The sequence below is a fragment of the Tiliqua scincoides genome, chromosome 1 (genome assembly GCF_035046505.1).
Source record: "Tiliqua scincoides isolate rTilSci1 chromosome 1, rTilSci1.hap2, whole genome shotgun sequence".
Classification (NCBI taxonomy): domain Eukaryota; kingdom Metazoa; phylum Chordata; class Lepidosauria; order Squamata; family Scincidae; genus Tiliqua; species Tiliqua scincoides.
Genome location: NC_089821.1, coordinates 149,473,559 through 149,495,108, shown reverse-complemented (window position 1 = coordinate 149,495,108; position 21,550 = coordinate 149,473,559). Strand labels below are relative to the sequence as shown.

At 42.7% G+C, this 21,550-nt stretch overlaps 1 protein-coding gene across 3 annotated transcripts in view; it reads right to left on the bottom strand.

Annotated features, from left to right (window-relative positions):
• Window positions 1-21,550, bottom strand: part of RANBP17 (RAN binding protein 17) — a 211,682-nt gene that overhangs the window by 31,583 nt on the left and 158,549 nt on the right. For all 3 annotated transcript variants that reach the window (XR_010794968.1, XM_066639168.1, XM_066639178.1), the window contains exons 23-24: window positions 18,939-19,153; window positions 17,148-17,286 (exon numbers count right to left, since the gene is read on the bottom strand). Coding sequence is in view for 2 of the 3 variants with exons in the window: in XM_066639168.1 (XP_066495265.1) it covers window positions 17,148-17,286; window positions 18,939-19,153 (354 nt within the window). In the remaining variant the exon portion in view is untranslated. The remainder of the gene's footprint in view (window positions 1-17,147; window positions 17,287-18,938; window positions 19,154-21,550) is intronic.

The following is a 21,550-nucleotide window of genomic DNA, read 5'->3' as shown; positions in this document are numbered from 1 at the left end:
TGGCTGATATGAGAAACCAAAGCAAAGGATGTTGCATCTTTACTGGTATGATTTATGGTAAAGGAACCTATTAGGAGAACAAAAACTAGCTGCGTCCAACTACTATTACTAATATAGTGCCATGAACATACTTTACACTAAATGAAAGATGTATCCCAGCCCCGATAGGCTTAAAAAATATATCTTGATGCAAGTATGATCTAGACCAGGGGTCTCCAAACCCCGGCCCGGGGGCCAGATGTAGCCCGCGGCCAGCCTCTATCCGGCCTGCAGCCAGCCTCTTGTCCCCTGAAAGCCTCTGGCCCACTCAACTGAACATGACCACAGTTGTGCTCTGGTTGTGTCTGGAGGGTGTTCTGAGGGCCAGAGAGGTTGACTGAACGAGCCCATTCATTCATTTATTCACTCATCTAAGTTCCATCTCTTATTTATTCAAATTTTATGGTTAAATTTTTTTCTGTCCCTCAACACCATGCCAGATATTTGATGTGGCCCTCTGACCAAAAAGTTTGTAGACCCCTGATCTAGACAGAGCTAGAAGGAGGAAGGAAGGGGGACGGAGGAGTGATAAAGAGGGGGACTGATGAGCAGTTGTCCCAGTTGCATAAACCTAGTTACAGTAGGGAATAGGGATGAAGTTATGGTGCCATGGGTTTCACAAAAAAGGAAGATCAGTGTGTTTGTCTGAATCATGTATGTGACTTGGTTGCTTGCTGTCAGAAAAACAAAAAAATTCTCTCTCTCTCTCTCTCTCTCTCTCACACACACACACACACACACACACACACACACACACACACACAGAGAGAGAGAGAGAGAGAGAGAGAGAGAGAGAGAGAGAGAGAGAGAGTCTACTTTCACAGGCTTCTTTCTTCACACCTCTTTTAAACACAAAAGCAGGATACCATGTTCAATGCAACACTTGAAAAGCAAAAATGCCTTCAGACGATCTGGACTATTAACCAATTCTAAAATCCATATATTTTGGAAAAAAACAGTAATTTTGCCCATTCCTTGGAGAATATTAATTGTATTTGCACCAGCCAGAATTACTCTTTCAGTTTGCACTTTGGTTAACACACTACCTCTTGTATTTCCATCACATCCTTCTCAGCTTAGTCAAACACACGATGCTAGTGCTGTGACAATAAAAGTGCATTTGCTTATGTGCATCAGCCTGCAGCAATATCAGGTTGGTTTTATTTTTCTGTGCCCATAGAGGTTAAGAGACAGAGCTGTGAATCAGAACTTCCCAAGTTCAAATCTTGCCTCTGCCATGAATTCTCACGTAGTGGCCTTAGGCAAGCTTCTCCCTCAGTTCCCCAGCTGCAGTATGGAGATAAAAACGATTTACTTCCATTACAGGGTTTTAAGAAGGATTTACATCAACATAATATGTGAACTGTTTTACACACTCCAAAACTGCTGTGTAATTGTACATTTATCATTATCATCATCTCTTACCACCCCCCCCCAACTTCTTCAGTTTCTCCTTACTGGATTCTGAGAATTTCCTTCCCTTTGACCACAGATTTCTCTAGCAGCCTTTTTCTTTAATGCTAGTGAAAATCATTTATCTTGCCTATTTGTTAGAACTAGGAACTTGGAACTAGTATAAGAAATAAAAAAGAATCACGTTCAGAGAATTCTGCTATTGTTTAGGGATTCAACTTGACACTCCAGCCTCCACAGACTATAAGGGGTGCAAATCTAGTATACTTTCAGAGACCACTAAACTGGTTTTGGATGCTTTGCTGCTGGATCGGCACATAGATGTGCAGGCATCAAACTGTTAAAATATTCATTTAGAGAAGAAAGGGAAGGTGTATGATAGACTCAATTAAGTGTATCCCCCTAAACTGTGATAAGTGGAAGCCTGCCAATATTGCAGCAAGCATTTGAGAACTTCCCTCTAGATGCCAGAATGTTGATCTGTGCCAGTTCTGCTTCATAAATGTTGTTTTGAAGTTTACTTGTATTTGAACAACATTGCAATGTATTTTTTCCTAAGCTACGTTCTCCTGAGGTCTTAAGAAAGATTTTGCAGACAATATAGATACAATTAGTCTCAAGACTCACTTAATCTTACCAAGTATGAAGCATTCCTATGAATTTCTGACAATCCCCATCTCTACCATGCTGGGGGATGCCTGTTCGACACCCTGGCCTTTGAGGTGCGGGGTGCCGCAGGGTTCAATTCTGTCCCCCATGCTATTTAGTATCTACATGAAACCGCTGGGAGAGGTCATCTGGGGGTTTGGAGTGGGGTGTCATCAATATGCTGATGACACCCAGCTCTATCTCTCCTTTCGTCCAGACTCCAGGGTGGTGGTTGAGGGCCTGGAGCGCTGTCTGGAAGCAGTGAGGATCTGGATGGGGGCTAACAAGCTGAAATTAAATCTGGATAAGACAGAGGCTCTCCTGGTTTGGAAATCCTCGATGCAAGTGCTGGACTATTGGCTTGTTCTGAATGGGGTTGCACTCCCTCTGAAGGAGCAGGTCCGCAGCTTGGGGGCCCACCTGGACTCACAGCTGCTCCTGGATTCCCAGGTGGCGGCTGTGCCTAGGGGGGCCTTCGCTCAGCTTGGGCTGGTGCGCCAGCTTCGGCCATACTTGGATCGTGCAGACCTGGCCACTGTGATCCATGCCACGGTGACATCGAGGTCAGATTTGTAACGCGCTTTATGTGGGGCTGCCCCTGAAGACGGTTTGGAAACTGTAATTAGTGCAGAATGCGGCGGCCCGTGTGGTCACTGGAGGTAGGCGGTTTGACTGTCAGCCCACTTCTCTGGGGGCTGCATTGGCTGCCCATTCGTTTCCGGGCCCAATTCAAGGTGCTGGTTTTGACCTTTAAAGCCCTATACTGCTCTGGGCCAGGGTATCTTAGAGATCGCCTACTTCCGCACAATCCAGCTCGTCCTATTAGGTCATCAGAGAAGGCCTTTTTACAAGGGAATTAGAGGACAGGTCCTCTCGTGGATTGAGAACTGGTTGGAGGCCAGGAAACAGAGAGTGGGTGTCAATGGGCAATTTTCACAATGGAGAGAAGTGAAAAGCGGTGTGCCCCAAGGATCTGTCCTGGGACCGGTGCTTTTCAACCTCTTCATAAATCTGGAGACAGGGTTGAGCAGTGGGCTTGCAAAGTTTGCAGACGACACCAAACTTTTCTGAGTGGTGAAGACCAGAAGTGATTGTGAGGAGCTCCAGAAGGATCTCTCCAGACTGGCAGAATGGGCAGCAAAATGGCAGATGCACTTCAATGTCAGTAAGTGTGAAGTCATGCACATTGGGGCAAAAAATCAAAACTTTAGATATAGGCTGATGGGTTCTGAGCTGTCTGTGACAGATCAGGAGAGAGATCTTGGGGTGGTGGTGGAAAGGTCGATGAAAGTGTCGACCCAATGTGCGGTGGCAGTGAAGAAGACCAATTCTATGCTTGGGATCATTAGGAAGGGTATTGAGAACAAAACGGCTAATATTATAATGCCGTTGTACAAATCTATGGTAAGGCCACACCTGGAGTATTGTGTCCAGTTCTGGTCGCCGCATCTCAAAAAAGACAAAGCGGAAATGGAAAAGGTGGAAATGGAAAAGGTGCAAAAGAGAGCAACTAAGATGACTAAGGGGCTGGGGCACCTTCCTTATGAGGAAAGGCTACGGCGTTTGGGCCTCTTCAGCCTAGAAAAGAGACACCTGAGGGGGGACATGATTGAGACATGATCGAGACATACAAAATTATGCAGGGAATGGACAGAGTGGATAGGGAGATGCTCTTTACACTCTCACATAACACCAGAACCAGGGGACATCCACTGAAATTGAGTGTTGGGAGAGTTAGAACAGACAAAAGAAAATATTTCTTTACTCAGCGTGTGGTCGGTCTGTGGAACTCCTTGCCACAGGATGTGGTGATGGCGCCTAGCCTGGACGCCTTTAAAAGGGGATTGGACACGTTTCTGGAGGAAAAATCCATTACGGGGTACAAGCCATGATGTGTATGCGCAACCTCCTGATTTTAGAAATGGGTTATGTCAGAATGCCAGATGCAAGGGAGGGCACCAGGATGAGGTCTCTTGTTATCTGGTGTGCTCCCTGGGGCATTTGGTGGGCTGCTGTGAGATACAGGAAGCTGGATGAGATGGGCCTATGGCCTGATCCAGAGGGGCTGTTCTTATGTTCTTAAGTGCCGCCGCCTAAGGAGGTACGTGGGGCGGCGGCAAGAAATAGGGCCTTCTCAGTAGTGGCACCAACGTTATGGAACGCCCTTCCCCTTGACTTGAGAATGGCTCCCTCTCTTGAGACTTTTCGGAGAGGCCTGAAGACCTTTTTGTTTAAACAAGCCTTCTGAGTTCATGGCCTTTTTAACATCTTTTTACATCTTTTAGAATTTTTTACAGGCCTGAGTCCTCTATGATCTGCTGCTTTATGCTCTTTTTATCTGACTTTTTATCTGACTAGTGTTTTTATGGTATCTGTTAAAGTGTTTTAATATGTTTTTATCTGTTTGTTACATTATGTTTTAATCTGTTCTTAACATGTTGTAAGACGCCCTGGGTCCCTTTGGGGAGAAGAGAGGGGTATAAATAAAGTTTATTATTATTATTATTATTATTATTATTATTATTATTACTACCACCACCAGCTTCAAATGGAAGTGAACATTCACTCTCTCCTGGAAAGTTGCATTATGTGCAGAATCTAGCACTATCAACTTCACTCACTCATTCATTCACCTTATTAACAGTTCACCTTTCCATTATGATACTTGGGGTGCATACAGGATTGTGCCCTTTTATCCTCACAGTGGCTCTATAGTACTGAGTTCAGCATGGACAAACACAGGGACGAAGAACTGAGTTGAGCAAGGGCAAGGCAAGAACAAGTTTCAGTTCTAATCCCTCATTGCATGTTAACCTTCACATACATCTTGTGTAAGTTGTCTCATAAATGCAGAATTAAAAGCTTAAGGAGACTGAAAGCCAGTGTGGTGTCAGGTAGGAGACCTGGTTCAAATTCCTGCTCTGCTGTATCGCTTACTGGGTCCTACTGGAATAGTCACTATAGTCCTATTCAGGGCCGAAAGTCCAATATCCCAATCTCTCCTCAGATACAGCTTCAGACAACTGCTGTTTATGTGGAGGCAGGTCTTCAGGAGTACATTGTCACACCACGGAGTGTACTGGCTTGCTTCTGTTGCCTTTTGCCACCATGCATTCATCTCCAAGGGGAGATGAATGCCTGAATAGTTCTTATCTCTCAGCCCAAGCAACCTCATAGGATTGCCGTGATGACAGCAATCATCTGTCAAGATTGCTGTGATTGAAGTGAGGGGGAAGTAAGCCAAAGAAAAGAGTAGGATTAAGATGTAACAAATAAAATGGAAAAAACCCCACCAAATAATTCCTACCTCCAGAGTATGAACTCTGTAGTTCCACCTGAGGTAACAACATGAATACTGGTCTCAGGGCTACTTTACACATGAGATTTTTCTGAAACAGAGGCAACCTTCTTGGAAAAAGGCATGAAATAGGTACAAGAATCTCCTTTGAAAATTTAGAAAGAACTTTGCCAAAACTGACAAGCATTTGTAATTCATTTAATTGTAGCAAAACCATCAACCACATATAACGATGGGCACATCTTTTCCTACACACATGTAGCTCCCAAAGCCTCCTACAGTTTGATATTTTAAAAGTAGGAATTCAGCAATATGATAAGTGAAAGGAAGGTGGCTAAAATACAGGACTGAGTTCAAGGGGACGTACAACAACTCTGTACGATTGCCAGGGAAAAACCATAAGGCCTTGGAACAGACATCAATAAGAAACGCAGACATTTAATGATGGAGACACTGGATGGAGAGAAATAATTTATGACTGGTACCAGTACAATATTCAAAAACAAGTCCAGAAAGAATTTGGGTGATGCAATTATGTGACAAGAAGTCACACAGAGCTGGCAGAAAAAAAAAATGGTTACAGCATGTCAGATTCAGTGACATTTCTCTAATCCATGTTGGAAATATCAAACATTCCAGTCCTTTTTAGTAGGCCAACTCATGTATTTAATTATATTTCTTCACTGTACTCGCCCATCATGACATCACATTCTATTCTGATTGCACTGCTGCTGCTGAGATCCTCCCCATCCCATCCTTGTCCAGCCTGGTCCCTGCCCTGATCCTTCCCTGAACTGCCCTACTGCCACTTTACCTGCTCTGGCAGGGTGTCTGGGAGCTGTTGGTGGATGCACAGGGTCTCTAGCTGTTTGGGCTAACAGCGCCAAAGTACACAATGGTGAGGCAGCTTTTGCACTGCTGGAACAGGGCTTAAGGTAGTAGACCACAAGATCCACTGCTGTCAGTGCTGAATAGGATTGGGCTTTAAGTCATGCATGTTTTGAAAAAAGGGGGCATTATACTTAGGGTATACTATATAAAACAATATTTTATAATGAGAAATTAACTGTTGCAGTCTAAAAATGTGCCCAAGTTTTAGTGAAACCAACTAGTTTCCAATTAAGAAGTGTTCAAACATCCTGATCAGAACAAACTATGCTAACGTGAGCAATGTTCAGAAGTGAGCACAAGTATTTACACAACACAAGTATCAAGCTGCTGTAGCTGAATAATCTGGGGGTTCCTGATGATGTGAACATTGTGGAATCTGGCCCATTATGGTTTTTCCTCTGCTAAAAGTTTCTTACTTTGTACCTGCATATGAAAGTAATGAACACCATCAACTTCAAGAAATGTATTTGGAAATGCATATTTCATAAGCAGGTTTTGAAGTACTTTTAAACCAGTGCTTTGACTCTATTTGTTTTAAAATTGAATAACACAAAGTAAATCACTAACGTCCATTTAGAAACCAGTAGCTGCTCTAAACATGCTGATACTGTACAAGTAGATATTTTATATTCTTCTGTAAGTGATCTTAGCAGCACAGTAGAGAGGTCTACCCTCTCATCTCCTCACGAGGATGCAATTTAAGTATTAAGAGCTACTTATATTTTCCCATAACTGTATATCAAAGATGCTTGTGGCACTCATTTTTCTTCCTATTGTAAGGATGTAACAGAGGAGAATGTTATGCAAGACCCTTCTACTGATTTTAATGCAGAACCAGGATCATTTGTTGAAGCCGAAAGAGCCCTGATTGCATTTTACTCAAGGTGGACTGACAAACAACAAATAACAAGCAAGTTAATGGGTAAAAAATGACAATTGTTGCTCTGGTAAGCAGAGGAGGAAGAAAGGAAGTGTCTATAGCAGCGGTTCCCAAACTCTTGCAAGGGATTTCAGATTGCTATAAGTCTTGGCAGGGCCGGAGGGAGGCCCCAACAATGCCGTAGCGATGGTAGTAACACCGGGTACAACAGGTTTTCTTCCAAACCTGGAGGTCAAGTTGGCCTCCAGGAGGGTCTGGGAGGCTAGCAGTTCACTCTACGGGCCTCCCTGATGCATGAAAACCAGAAGTGTGCTCCAATTGCTGACTGGAGCAATTTTGAGCATTGGGGAGGCCTGCAGAGGGAGCTGTTAGCCTCCCAGGCCCTCCCAGGGGCCAGTGTAACCCCCCAGGTAAGGGAGAAAACCCGTTGCTCTTGATAGTGCTGTCATTGCTGTGGTGCAGTTGGGGCACCCATTTCTGGGCCACTCCCCTTAAGGCAGAATGGCCCATTTCCGGTCCCCCTGGTGGGTTGCGACCCACCAGCGTGGGAACTACTGATCTACGGCAATGATATCATGAAAAAACTGGAGGGCAGCCTTGCATAATGAGAAAAAAAAAATTATAATGAATGTCTGTTCTCCGTGCCTTCCAGAGAAACTCCAAACTTTTGGGTAGCTCTTCCTCCTGAAGCCACAAGCAGGGTCTTCCATTTAATATCCTCTTCAGGAAGAGGGCTACCAAATCCACCAGACTGACTAGAGGAGCAGAAAGTAGCCCCTCAATGCTCCAGATGTTCCATCCATGCACTCTGTAACTTGTTTCATACCACAAAAACAATTCAAGGAGGGCCATCACTATCAACCAATGCCAAAACAAGGAAAAAAAGATGGGAACTGGGTCAAGACAGTCCTACCTACTATGCCACACAGTTCAAGGGAGAAGTCTTGAACTATTTGTTGCCACCCATGGGAAGACTGGCAGTCAGAATGCTTTCTGGAAAGCACAGAGAACAGGAATTCATGGTAAGAAAGGTTCTTTTCTCCTGTGCTTTCTGGAGAGTACTTCAAACCTTCAAGTTATATAAAAGCAGTGCCATCCCTCTGTGGGTTCTCCTGGGAATAACTGTGAATTGGATAAAAACAGCCCCAATTCCAACAGCCTCCAAGCAGAAGTAACCGTAACTGAGAAAACTGTCTTTAACATAACAGTTTTAACGAACAGGCCACCAACATCTCAACCAGTGTCCCACTCATATAGTCAGCATACAGTTCAAGTGCCATGATGGAAACCTGTGAACCACCAGAGAATTAATAAGTGACTCTTATTAAAGGAGAGCCTTTTCAAACTACCCACCCCCCAATAGCAAGAAAGCCTTCCTAAGAAGCCCATAAAAGCGTTACTTTTTTATGGATCCCTTCCATTACACTAAGAGGGTCTCTACAACTTCCTCAGAGTATCCCAATCCCCTGATCCAGCACTGCTTAGTCTCCTGTTGTCCATTGGAAATTCTTTGGTTGTGCTTCTGAGCACCTTAGCTAATAGCATGGGGATCGCTTCTGCTGGAAATAACCCTTCCTTCTCTTTGGCCAAGGAGTCTAGGATCTCTTCCATTAGAATTCCCTCTTCCCTATCTAAAGGTCTGACTAATCAGAGAGATTGGTTATGGGGAAAGTCCCAAAGGGCTTGTTTGCACTAACCAACATTCACCCAGATGTTCCTTTTCATATCTTGCTCTTGGGGAAGGGACATGAGGTGTGCTCCCTCATGGAACCCAAGACAGGGAAATGAAACAAAGAGCTCTGAAAGGGGGAGCTGTCTGATGAGAGACTAGTTGAGGGCTATCTATGCAGGCACGTTTTCCTTGAATGACCTTGGTGGACACTGTATCCTTTGTGTGTGGTCCTGCTTGCATTTGGGGTGGGACTTTGCTCTGCTAGACGATACTAGATGGAAAGGGTGACATTGGTCACTCTACCTTGCTGAGTGATCACCTCCTTTATTCACAAAAGTAGCTCCCTTCATTCAGATTAGAGCCTTCATTCAGATTAGGGGAAAGGGGTGATCCTTGGACTGACAAACTCAAAGTAGAACCCTCCTTGCCTGAATCATTGGGGGTACTCCTGTACTCAGGCACTGCTTACAAGTTGAACAACTTGAACTTAATTTTGGTTTGCTTGTTTTATCTTGTTCATTGCTGTGGGGAGGAACTATTCACCAGTGTCTTCTTGCATGGAAGTCAAAAGGAAGGTGCTAGGCTGGATGCCAACCACAGTGCAAAAGCAGAGGATAAAACTGAGGTTGGCCTCAGCACCCATTCTCCGAGCCCTACAAATGTTTATATACACACACACACATTTACATGTATTTATTTTACCCTCTGCTTAAAATTCTGTGTGTCCTGGTCAATTTATCTCTATTGACTTGGTGGGGTGTGGGAATCTTACTCTTTGGCAGACTTGGTCTGGCCTATTTCCCTTGACTGGCTTGATGGGGAAAGGAAGATCATGGCCTGCTTTACTGCTGCAGCAAATGAAAGGAAGAGTGAGCAATGCATCCCCAGGAGCAATGCATCAGAAAACACTTCCTGCCGTGTATGGTCCAAAACTTCATTGAACAGGGAAGAGAAGGAGAGAAGCAAAGGTAGGGTAGGAGCTCTCTGTGCCATCCATAGGAAAAGCCAAACGTTAAAACCTGGGTGAAGAGCCCAGAGTACAAAAAAAGAACTTGTTTGTGGGCCACAAGGCAGAGCCAATCTGGTGAATAGGGCAGACCCTCAAAAGAAGGGATTTAAAAGTAGAAGACCTTGCCTGTGGCTTCAGGAGGAAGAGCAACTCAGAGTGCCCTCTGGAAGGCACAGGACAAGGTAATCTTTGTATTCCAGCCGACATCCTTTAATATAAACATTACATACAAAATTTTGTGATGATTAGGTTCTCCTTGCTCACTTCTTTTGCTCAATCTATTTTCTTGAGGAAGGGTTCACCATCAGATTAAATAGAAAAGAGCTATATCTGAGATACTTTGAAATTAACACCACTGCAGAAGGATCACATGGCCAAACAGACAGTTTGTTTTGTGTAGATCAGGGGTTGGCAACCTTAAACACTCAAAGAGCCATTTGGACCCATTTTCTGGAGGGAAAAAAACCTCAGGAGCCACAAAACCCTTTTGACATCTAAAATGAAGATAATACTGCATATATAGTTTTTTTTACCTTTATGCTCTTATAGGTCCCATTTTTATAATGTAGCCCCCTCTTGTAGCTTTTAGTTAGTTTTGTCATACATTCTTGTCCTGTGTTTTCAGACGCCTGGTCCTCTATGGCAGGGGTGCTCAAACTTTCAACTTTAGGGATGATGGACCTTTAACAAGTGTATAGAAGAGAGAATTTCAGCAGGTGCAACTTGTCATCCCACAGATGACAAACTGCACCTGCTGAAATTATCTCTCCTACACAATTTTAAAGGTCCAGGATCCCTAAAGTTGAAAGTTTGAGCACCCCTGCTCTATGGTGTTTTGCCTGATTCCAAGGCCATTCTCTGCCTGGAGAATTAGGCCCACTTTAAGCAAATTAGCTCCCCTTCTTTCCTCCCACAAATGACCCTGGTTCTGCCCTGCAGTCCTGCTGGACCCCACCTCCAGGGTAGCTTGCCTGTTCAACCTGCAGAGGTCCTCTCTCCTGCCAGCACCCTCCCACCACTACAGCAGACCCTGGGTCATCAGCAGGTCTTGGGCACAGCAGCCACACACCAAACACCAGTGTCTCCAGCAGTCCATTAGTCACAAAGTCAGTCAGAGTATCCGGGGCAGAGTCCAAAGTCAATAAGCCAAGTCACAGTCCAAGGTCAGATTCCAAAGTCAGTCAGTCAAATCAGTCAAGTATCCAAGTCAAAGTCAATAAGCCCAGTCAGTCTCCTACCTCCAACCTGCACTCCTTCTACAACCCACACCCCCTTCCTCAGGTGCCCCTTATATCCCTGAGGGCACTTATTGCCTTCAAGTGGCTGCAGCTGTGCAGCACACGCTGCTGGATGCCCAGGCCTTACCCTTAAAGGGGCCACTGCTGAAACCACATCTACCTCCTCACCAGATCTTCCAGGATTCCAATACATATGTCAGTTATGACATCTGCTTATCTTACATGGATACTAAAGAACTCCCCCCACCTTCCAGAGGCACCCTGCTGGAAGGAAAAAAGGACACAGACTCCAGAGGTAGGGAAGAGAAGAAGCCAGAGTGGAGCAGCCACAGGCCAGCTTCTGCCCTGCCTGCCTGTCCTTCCTCACTCAGGCTGCAACCCTCACCACACTATCCTGGGAGTAAGCCCCATTGGCTACAATGGGACTTCTGAGCAGACAAGTTGGTTTGAGCTCTCAGGCTGCAGCCCTCCACACCTTCCTGGGAGTAGCCCAGGGACTACATTGGGGCTTGCTCTCGAACAGACCTGTGCGGGCTCCCACTCAGCCATCCTTGCGCCTGGCCTTGAGCGGGCTCCAAGGCTGCCATCCCAGGCACCCTTTCCTGGGAGTAAGCTTCATCTGCTGTAATGGGGCTTACTACTGAGTAGACACGCATAGGAGCAGGCTCCAAGGCACCCTTTCCTAGGAGTAAGCTTCATCTGCTGTAATGGGGCTTACAACTGAGTAGACATGCATAGGAGCAGGCTCCAAGGCTGCCATCCCAGGCACCCTTTCCTGGGAGTAAGCTTCATCCACTGTAATGGGGCTTACTAATGAGTAGACACACAGGATGTCTCCTCTGCTGTGGAGGAAAAGCCTCTCCTTGCACTGAGTGGGGACCTGCAAGGGCTCAAAATGGCTGAGGAGGAGGGCGTCCTGCTGGAGAGTTGGGGAAGGGAAAAACAGGGAGCTTAAGCCTGCAGAGCGGGCAAAATTGAAAAGGGAAACCAATGCGGGGCAGGTGGGGGTGAAGGGAGAGGAGGGCAGTGAGCTCAGGGGGCGGAGGGAAGCAGCCTGCCCTCCCAACACAGGTGCCTCCTGTTACCCTCCTCCTGTTTGCCACTTTCACCGGGAGGAGCCACAGCAGACAGCTGAAAGAGCCACATGCGGCTCTAGAGACGCAGGTTGCCGACCCCTGGTGTAGATGCTCTTTGTTTGGGTCCAGCCAGGACAATAGCCCTCGCTAGCTTAGCTGTAGGGACGGACAGGCATGCTATTGGGCATCCAAACCACTCCTAACCCGGTCACAGGGCAGGTAGGAATGCCCAGTTGGTCTTAAGCCATTCAACTGGAAGGTCCACTGACCTTGTGAATCCTAGGTTTCTTAAGGGCAAGCCTATGGATTCTTGGATCTATTCTGGTTTGGTTTCCTCAGAGATCACATGTGTATTTGGGGGCCAAGCTGTCTCCTGGAGATCAGAGAGATGTAGCAGACTCTTCATTGGAGGAAGTATAGTTAGGGAACAATAGGTTTGGACACAGCAAGGAATTACTTTTGCTTTTAAGTTTGCCTGCAATTGCCTGCTTTTATTTTTGCTATGATATGCACCTGGGCACTGCTAACACCTAAACCACTTCCTAACCTGCTTGTAATTATTTTTTCCTCTTGTACTAGCCAATCCTCTCCTGTATTTTTAAAAAACTCTGAACATTTTAACTCTTTACTTGCCTATGGTAGGTTGCATTCATTCAAAGCCCCAGTCCTCCTTGACCCGGGGCTACATATCAGTTAGATTTTGGGGGAATTCTCTATATAACTGGGTGGGAGTATTCCAAGGAAGGTTTCTCTCTCTGCCTGACTTTGTCCTTGCGGTGGCAGTGGAGTCTGTCGACCCTGCCACAGAGACATATGACAGGAAGGCAGGCACTGGCACAACGGTTCCCCAACCCCAGTCACCACAGACTTCCATGGAAACATTTATGAATAAGCATCAACAGAAGAATAATTCTGAACTGCTTGACAGCACCATTTGAACGTGCCACAATTTAAGAGCTTTATGCTGTTTAAGACAAAGGAAAGAGGTTTAAGTGCAACACTCCCTGACCACTTTCCTTTTACACAACACTAGAAGGATCTCCTTTAAGAGAGTCAACTTGAAAAGTAAATAAATTAATCTATTTAACATCTAATAAAAGTGGCCAGACGTAGAAAATGTTATGCTTTCATTTTGGTTAATGAATGGCAATATGTTATCAATCATAGGAGAATTAAGAAAGGCTTCACGTGGAGATTAGCAGGAACATGTCATACAGGATACATTAAAAGGTTCCAATCCACTGAGTCAGCTGTGAAAAAAGCCAGGTAAACACTTTAGAAAAAGACTCTTGAAGTGTTTATCCTGACTATGAAGTCTAAATGAGGGATTCCATTACACATGATTTACTACCAGGGTATTCAAAGACATATGATTGCAGTGTGTATGGAATATAAAGTGTAGAACTATGATATACTCCAAGCACCTCATTTCAGAAATTAAAAGAAAAAAAATACAAAACAGTTTGAGACTTTAAATCAAAAAGATGAAATCTCAAGGCAGGATAAATTTCAAAAATGACAAATGTCAAGTGCCTACAGCCTTGACCTCCTATTATATTTTACTAATCACAGGTTAAAGCTTGCTCACTTCATACTTGCTCACTTAATAGCAAATCTAAGAGCAATTTTTCTATTTAATTGCCAGAGAGCACTTGCAACTGCACAGACACATGAAAATCACAGGTGTAATTTTAGGAAAAAGGATTTCTGTGGTCTTGTTCTGTTTTGTTTTTTACTGAGTGATGTTTGAGTTACTAACATTCTGGTCAATCTGAGCATTCCCATCAACATCCAACACCCTTAAGAATATACAGCTTCACTTTAGGAAAGGAAATGCTATTCAGTTTATAGCAAGGTTTATGATGAATCCATTGAATGGCAAAAAATGCACTTGGACTATGGAGCCTGAGTTCAAATTGTAGTTTACCTGTAGACTTACTGGGTGGTCCTGGGTAAGTGACTATCACTTAGACCTCACTGTAAAAGGACAATAGTGGTTGCAGGACTATGAGGATGAAAGAACTATAGGAACAATACAGTGAACTTCACTTACAATGGGTTCATTTTACAATAAAATCATTTTACATTGAACTTGTAGCAAAACAAGATTCACTATACAATACATTATTCATTTTATGATGGAGTCACAATTGACATCAACCTCATGGATGATTATAAGCCAATCAGTTATGAAAATGAAAGTATTTGGTATTGTCTTCGAAATTTAACATCATGGCTGTGTGTACTGAGGGAAGATACAGCTTTGTAGTTTGTGTTTTATAATTACAACATTGGGTAAACTGATAACCACGGCCCCTAAAAAGAGCAGCAGGCACCTTTAAAATAACTTCTTAGAGAGCGAAATAGCTTAGTTCTGTGGAAGAAATGTCAGCTTCCATGGTCTTGGAATGAATTACAAAAAAAAAATGCACCATTGGGTTTACATTACAATCTTTTCACAATACAATGGCGTCTCCAGAATGGATTACCCTTATAAAGTAAGTATCCTGGCAACACTATACCCTTCATTCTGCCAGCTCCATCACCTTTAGTTTTCTGAACATCTCCTGTTTCTTCAAACAAACCTGCCTTTCTCCCTGGTTGTCTCTTAGGGGTTGGAAGCCTTGGCACCAGGCCCTAGTACAGTACTCTTCTCCAACTTGTAACTGATGCTGAGCACATGTAACTGAAATAAACACAAATCCTTCCCTGTTTACTACTCTATTCCCCTCACTTTCCTCTGCTGTCTCCTATGTTTCAATATTTCTAGACTGGAAGCCCCTTGAGGCAGAGACCTATTCTCCAATCTTCTGTAAAGCACCATGTATATGTACACGGACAGCACTATACAAGTAATAAAAATGATAAAATGCATTCAAACATGATATTTTGACAGAACTTGAAAGGGACAAATGTTGCAATAAACTGAGGAGAGTACATGAATCATGACTGAAGATCAGAGTCAAAAGTCCTTAAAACTGAGGAATATTAAGGGCAATATGTCCATGGCCTTAGAGAAGATAGACTATAAAATGACATTCTTTCTCTGGAAGTATATTCTATCCCAAAGAACAAACCAATTAAGCCTAGATTGTGGAGATATTCAGAAAATGGTAGGTAAGCAGAGATTTAGGGCACAGGAGCATCTCTAGGCCATATTGTGGCATATACTAAATAACAACAACTGATCAAGGAGACCAAGGCTAGAAGGATTATTGTTGGTTTACTGACCCCTAAAGCAAATGGGTTGCTTTGTGGCACAGAAACAGCCTTTCGCATATTCAGAAACAGAAACAGCTCCAACTGGTCTCAGTATAGAGACCAATCTCTAATGTACGATCAACTAAATGCTAACAGAAATGTGTTTGAGAAATGATGACTTTCTGGTTAGAAATACATTATAAGAAATATTTTATATGACCACTGTCATGGCCATATGTTCTACCTAATTTGGTTTCACTTATTTTGAAGAGACACATTCCAGTTATTCTATACTAAATTCAATACTAAACCCCCCCAAGATCTGTGACCAGTAAAAGCTAAACTCTGAGACTGGAATACAATAGATGAAGTAAGTCGATCTGTATAACATTCCTTAAAAACCATGTACTTTGTTTTGGTCTTACAAAGGCTTGTTTTGGAGAAGTATAGCTTTGCATCTTTCTTTGCTGCAGACTGGGGGGAAAAATGTTGACTCCTAATACTACATAGCAATAGATGTGTAGAAACAGAAAGATCTGGAGCAATTGTGGAGAAAATGGTACACATTTATAGGCTGAATGAAGCAATAGTAGGCCTGTGCATATTCTGCCAGTCAATGCAAGTTTTGCAAAAGCATGTAATTTGGTATAAGGTGAAGTGTATGGCATTTTACATAAGTTTCTATTTTCACTGGGGAAAACGTGTAGCCCTAGCAGATGCAGAGGTAGATTTTAAACTCTGATGGAAATGTTTGATGGAAACTCAGAAGCCAGTGCAGTGGAATAGTACATTTCCAATAGTAAGGGGAGGAGTTTTGGAGCCCTGCAGTTCCTTGTTGTTTTCCATGATTTACATGGCATAATTCTGCTTCTAATAAGCATAGCTGGTGTACTGTAGCTGCTAAGGGAAATTCCTGGTCTGACTCTTGTCTCTGCCACAGGCTCAGGAGGTGGCTTTCAGCAAGCCACTCTCAGCCTTGGCTCCAAGGCTGCAATATGAAGATAATAGTATTTGCTGACCTTATAGGGTTGTTGTAAAAACTACATCAAAGGTTACAACACATGAAGCACTTTGCACAGTAAATTCTAATAACTATTATTGATAGTCAAGGAGTTGCTGATTTCAAATATGCCATCTGCTCAATTTTTATAATTTAAACAGCACATAATTAAACCACATAGGATCAATACAGGATTCAGCACAAAGCTATTTTCCCTTCTTCAAATGCACATAGTCCAGGTAATAATAATAATTGGACACACTACCCAGATGCTTTCCATAGATTGTTCAGCAACAGTTCCTAGGCATTTCTGAGTTATTTGTCTAAAAATTAGCTCTTATTAAAAAGAGAAAGGGTTCCAGGCTGTCACATTCTATTCTTTCAGAAAGGCTGCAGGTTCCTGTGTTTGCTGAAAAAAACAGTACCTGGGTTAGCTTCATGTTGCTCTGACCTGGAGGACAATTTTGGTTGTTTGTCATCCATGAAATAGGAAAGTATCAATAATGGCTTGAAGACTGCACAGCAAGTCTTTCTGACAATTCAGACAGTTTGGAGACAAAATAGCCAAGAAAGAGATGCATAAAACAAATTCATTTTCCTTTTCTTCTGCTCTCTATATTTTGTTCACTTATCCACACAGATACATGCATTTGCACACTAATTTATGTACATAAACACAGAAATAAAATTCTTTCTGGCTTTGAAAACCATACCACATCACCTATGAGTTCTAAACAGTCACTCTCACATTTTTCCTTATGGAAGCTACATGGAATACTTACCAAATGCAGTAAGTCCTTCAGATATGGATGTAAATATATACATTAGTACACGTGGCTCTAAACTGGTGATGAAACTCATATGGTCTTGGGTAAGACTTTCCAAAAGTGGGTAATAAGACTGGCTTAGTTTTCGATATTGCTTAGGAAAAAAAAGAATAGAGAAGAGGTGAGAAAATCCTATAGATCAGTGATTCTCAAACTTCTTAGCACTGGGACCCACTTTTTAGAATGACAATCTGTCGGAAGTGATGTCAAGTAACCTCATCAAGCAGGAAAATTTCTAACACCCCATTTGACAAAATCAAAGCAAATTAATCAAGAAAATTAAAAGTTTACAAGCAGTATAAGTTTTAAAATGCATTTAAAATAAAGAAGAACCCTCCTAAACTTCCCACGCAGTTGCTGATCTGTTTAAAAAAAATCTCCAAACATGCCAAAGGCTGCAATCCTATCCACACTTACCTGGGACTAAGCCCCATTGACTACCATTGTTAAAAGCATATACATAGTAGCCTGCTAAAAGTACTGATCTGTAATATTTCCCTAAATGCAGTCATATACCATGGGAGAATCAAGTCTATTAAAAATAAATTACATATTGAAATGAATGGGGACGCACCTGAAATTGCCTCATGACCTACCTAGTGGGTCCTAACCCACCGTTTGAGAAACATTGCTATAGATTATTAAAAGTTATTGTATTAAGATACCTGCCAGGTAACTATTGCATGAAATCCTTTTTACATCTAGTGGATATGGTATAGTGAAGGAAAACAAAACCCATTATAAACTGTATTCTGGGCTATATAGGTGTGTCCCAGTACAGATACCGGGGATCTGCAGATACTGAGGATGCCTTTTTAAAACATAGAGAAAGTGTAGAGGAAGGTTAAAAATAGTTTACCTTATTGCAGCAAAACAGCTATGTTTTCAGGGCTGCAAGAAGGGTGGGTAAGGGTGGAATGAGGTGGCGATGGAGTGGGGAAAGGGCAGATCGGGACGGGTGGGTTCAGCAGCAGATTGGTCACCAAATCCTAGCCACCTTCCCAGACCCAACCCATCACCCAGGTCCATGCACACCTATCCCAGAAATTTCACTAGTGCAGGTCCAAGTAGACCCCTCTGCATCACAGAGGTTTACTCCTGGGAATGGGATCATTTGTGCCCTTATCCAGAGGAAAATCCTGTATCACCTCCCTCCCCCCCCCCCGCCCCCCAGGATGCAGTGCAAGCTGTTTTGGTGTGCCTGCATTGATGGAGGGGAATGCACAGGACTGGGCCCTGTATCTCACTATGTAACCGCTTGCAGTATCATTGCTGTTAATGCCAATCCACATGAATAGCATTGTTAGCAAAGAGGTTTTTCTTTTAAAAACATGCCCCAGATTTCCTGAAGAAATGCTAGCAAGTGTACCTGGTGCTCTGCTAGAGAAAATGTACTCTGATAGCTCAGTAAAATGAGATTAACTGTAAAGGATACCAGCTGGTGGAATACAGTTTGGATCCAAGAAACACCAGGGCAATTCTACTGACATTCAAGAAAGTTGTTCTGGACATGCAAAATAATTTGGCCAATACTCTCTTATTCTAATAACATATTTTAAATATTCTGAATAATCATTTGAAACAATGAAAACAATCCTTTTTGACTGTAAGACTACAAATAAATGCAGGGAGCTTAGATGAAGCAGAACATTTTTAGTTGTTTTAGATCATCTATCTCTCTCATTTAAGCCTGTGGTAGTGATTTTATATTTTGCATAAAGACTCCCAAGATGAATAATTTCTTACTAGCAAGTCACTGTGGGACACTGAGAGCAGCATTTTGACAAAGGCCTGAAGTACATTGTCAAAGTGGTTGTCCCCATACAACTTGAAGACGCCAAAGCTGACATAATTTCCACACAAGGCAGATCTGAGTGCAGAATAACAGATGGAAATACCCTTGAGTTTCAATGGATAAACTTGATCTTTTGACAGAGTCCCAAGGGATAGGATCTGATTACCTGTTTGGAGGAGGGGGAAAAAAGAGAAATTGACATAAGTAATTGAAAATCTTGGTAACTGTGTTACTTAACATTTTAATTTCACCATCTTTTTGTATTGTTGGGATATGCTTTAAGTTTGATATTCTAAAATAGCAATCACAAGATTTTAATGGAATCTTATAAACATATTTCAGTAAAAGTTGCAAAATTAGGCTACAAGAAGGGAGGCTCCGAGTTTGGTTCCATGTGGTGAGCCCGACATTAAGTTCCAGAAACTTTTGCATTCTAGTAAACAATTTGTAAACAAGACTCTTCAAATAGTTTTATGATAAGTACATATATACGTGAGCATACAGGAAGAGAGCCCTTCTTTTACAAGTTTATCAATCTAGAACAGCAATTTTCATCAACGTGCCATGAAATATCGCTATGCGCTGAATGGTCCACGAGTGTGCCACAGGAATTTGGGAGAGGGTCATTTATTAGAAGGGTCTTTGGGAAATGCGAGTCCCCTACCAGCAGCACAGTTACTATGTCAATTGTCAAAAAACTGATTTTTGCCTTGACAATTTTAGTGTGTTGTCAGTGTGCCATGAGATGAAAAAGGTTGCAAATCTCTGATTGAGAAGTTTAAGTTACTCTCGATGTCTCAACATTCTACTACCACAGTCATGTAACCGTCTGATAGGAGGAATACGGCACAATGGCTACTTTGAACAACTTACAAATCTTTTAACTAAAAGACAATTTCATGGAGAGAGAGGGAGAACACTTTTGACACCAGCGGTCCTTCTAATAATAAAAATGGGGAAAACACTGCACATCTTCATGTTTGACCTAATGGTAAACATTATTTAAGGAATGAATGGTTTTTAGTTTGGGTCAACCGAGTTCTTCTCTCCACTGTGGATCCAACCCAGCGGTAACGCAACTCACAGTGGGCTCCTCAGCCCCACAGGCATTCATGCTAATTACGGTTTTTACAGACATGCACCCCACTGAATCTGCTGGACAGTTAGACAAGTCAGCTTGTTTGATTTAGGAGAGCCAATCAAACGTGGCTTGTTGATCTGAATCAGACAATGGTTAAATAAAACAGTTAAAAACTCAGCAAAGTTTTTCAAAAACCTGCATCCATACAAGACTACAGAAGAGATAACGCAGTTTTTCAGCACAGTAGCCTTTTCTGCAGATTGCAGAAAGAATATTTTCTTCATTTAGACTGAATTATTCAAAACGAAAAACGGAGCTAAAGAAAATCAGTTATCCATGCATTTTCCAGTCAATGAATAAAAAATCATGAAGATAATCTGTGTTGCCAGGTTGGTGGCTCCCAAGGCCAGGGGACGTCATGCTGCAGCATGACACCTGCGCCTGTGCAGTCACCCCCTCCCCAATGCCTGTGTGGCTCTTGCCTCCGAAAAAGTTCCATTTGGAGCTGTACAAAGACGTGCAGGGGTAGGGTCAAGTTTGCTGCATTTGCCGTGCAAGCAAGGTAAGCATGGTCTCACCCCCCCATCCCCATCCCGTGGAGATGGTGGCAAACTGCCATTCTACTGTAGGGGGCAATGTACCTCCCAGCCCAACCTCAGCTACACCACAGATGAAAATGATTAGTGTTAAAAATGTGATGCATAGCCCTAATTTATATTAGTATGTTTCCCAAATTGACTAAAATAATCTGGTTCATTATACTTGTAAGCAAGTTTCAAAGTAAGAAATTGAAATATTCAAAATACGTATGCTACTTTGGATTAAATATGCTTAAATTTAAATGGTAATATTACTGTATGCTTATCTCAAGTCAACATTATAGTTTTGCCACTCTCGTGGCTGAGCTGAGCCCTGTCAGTAACACACTGAAGTTAAAAGGAGTGCAACATGCTACATTTTCAAGCATTTATTTTGGTTTGATTTGATTTTATCTACCAGGGCTTATCAATGCTAAAACTCGTGAAGACTATAAGGGTTTTTACACTGACTTCACACATGTATGGAAGATGAGAGAGGGAGAGAGACTGAGAGGCCACTGACATATCTCTGTAGAGGATGGTGGAGTTAGTTGGTAAAAAATGGATAACAACTTTGAAACCAGTCTGCCTGCAAGAGCTTGAAAAAGTGTAAGAAGTCAGCAGCCAGGATGACAGGTCCACTATGAAGGGAAATGACAGAAGAAATGGAGGTTCTATGAGATTTTCTCATGCAATGATACTTCTAAAAACCTCATTGAAAAATGGAGTATACATTCAGCGCACCTATGCAAATTGCCTTGAGTCTATGAGAAAGGCAGTATACAAATACTATACTAAATGAATGAATAAATTTAAAAGATCAACGAACCCTGGAAAATTAAACCAAACCAACATACATATGCTCCCTTCTGGATATAAGCCTTTGTCAGTCCACTATTTTCTT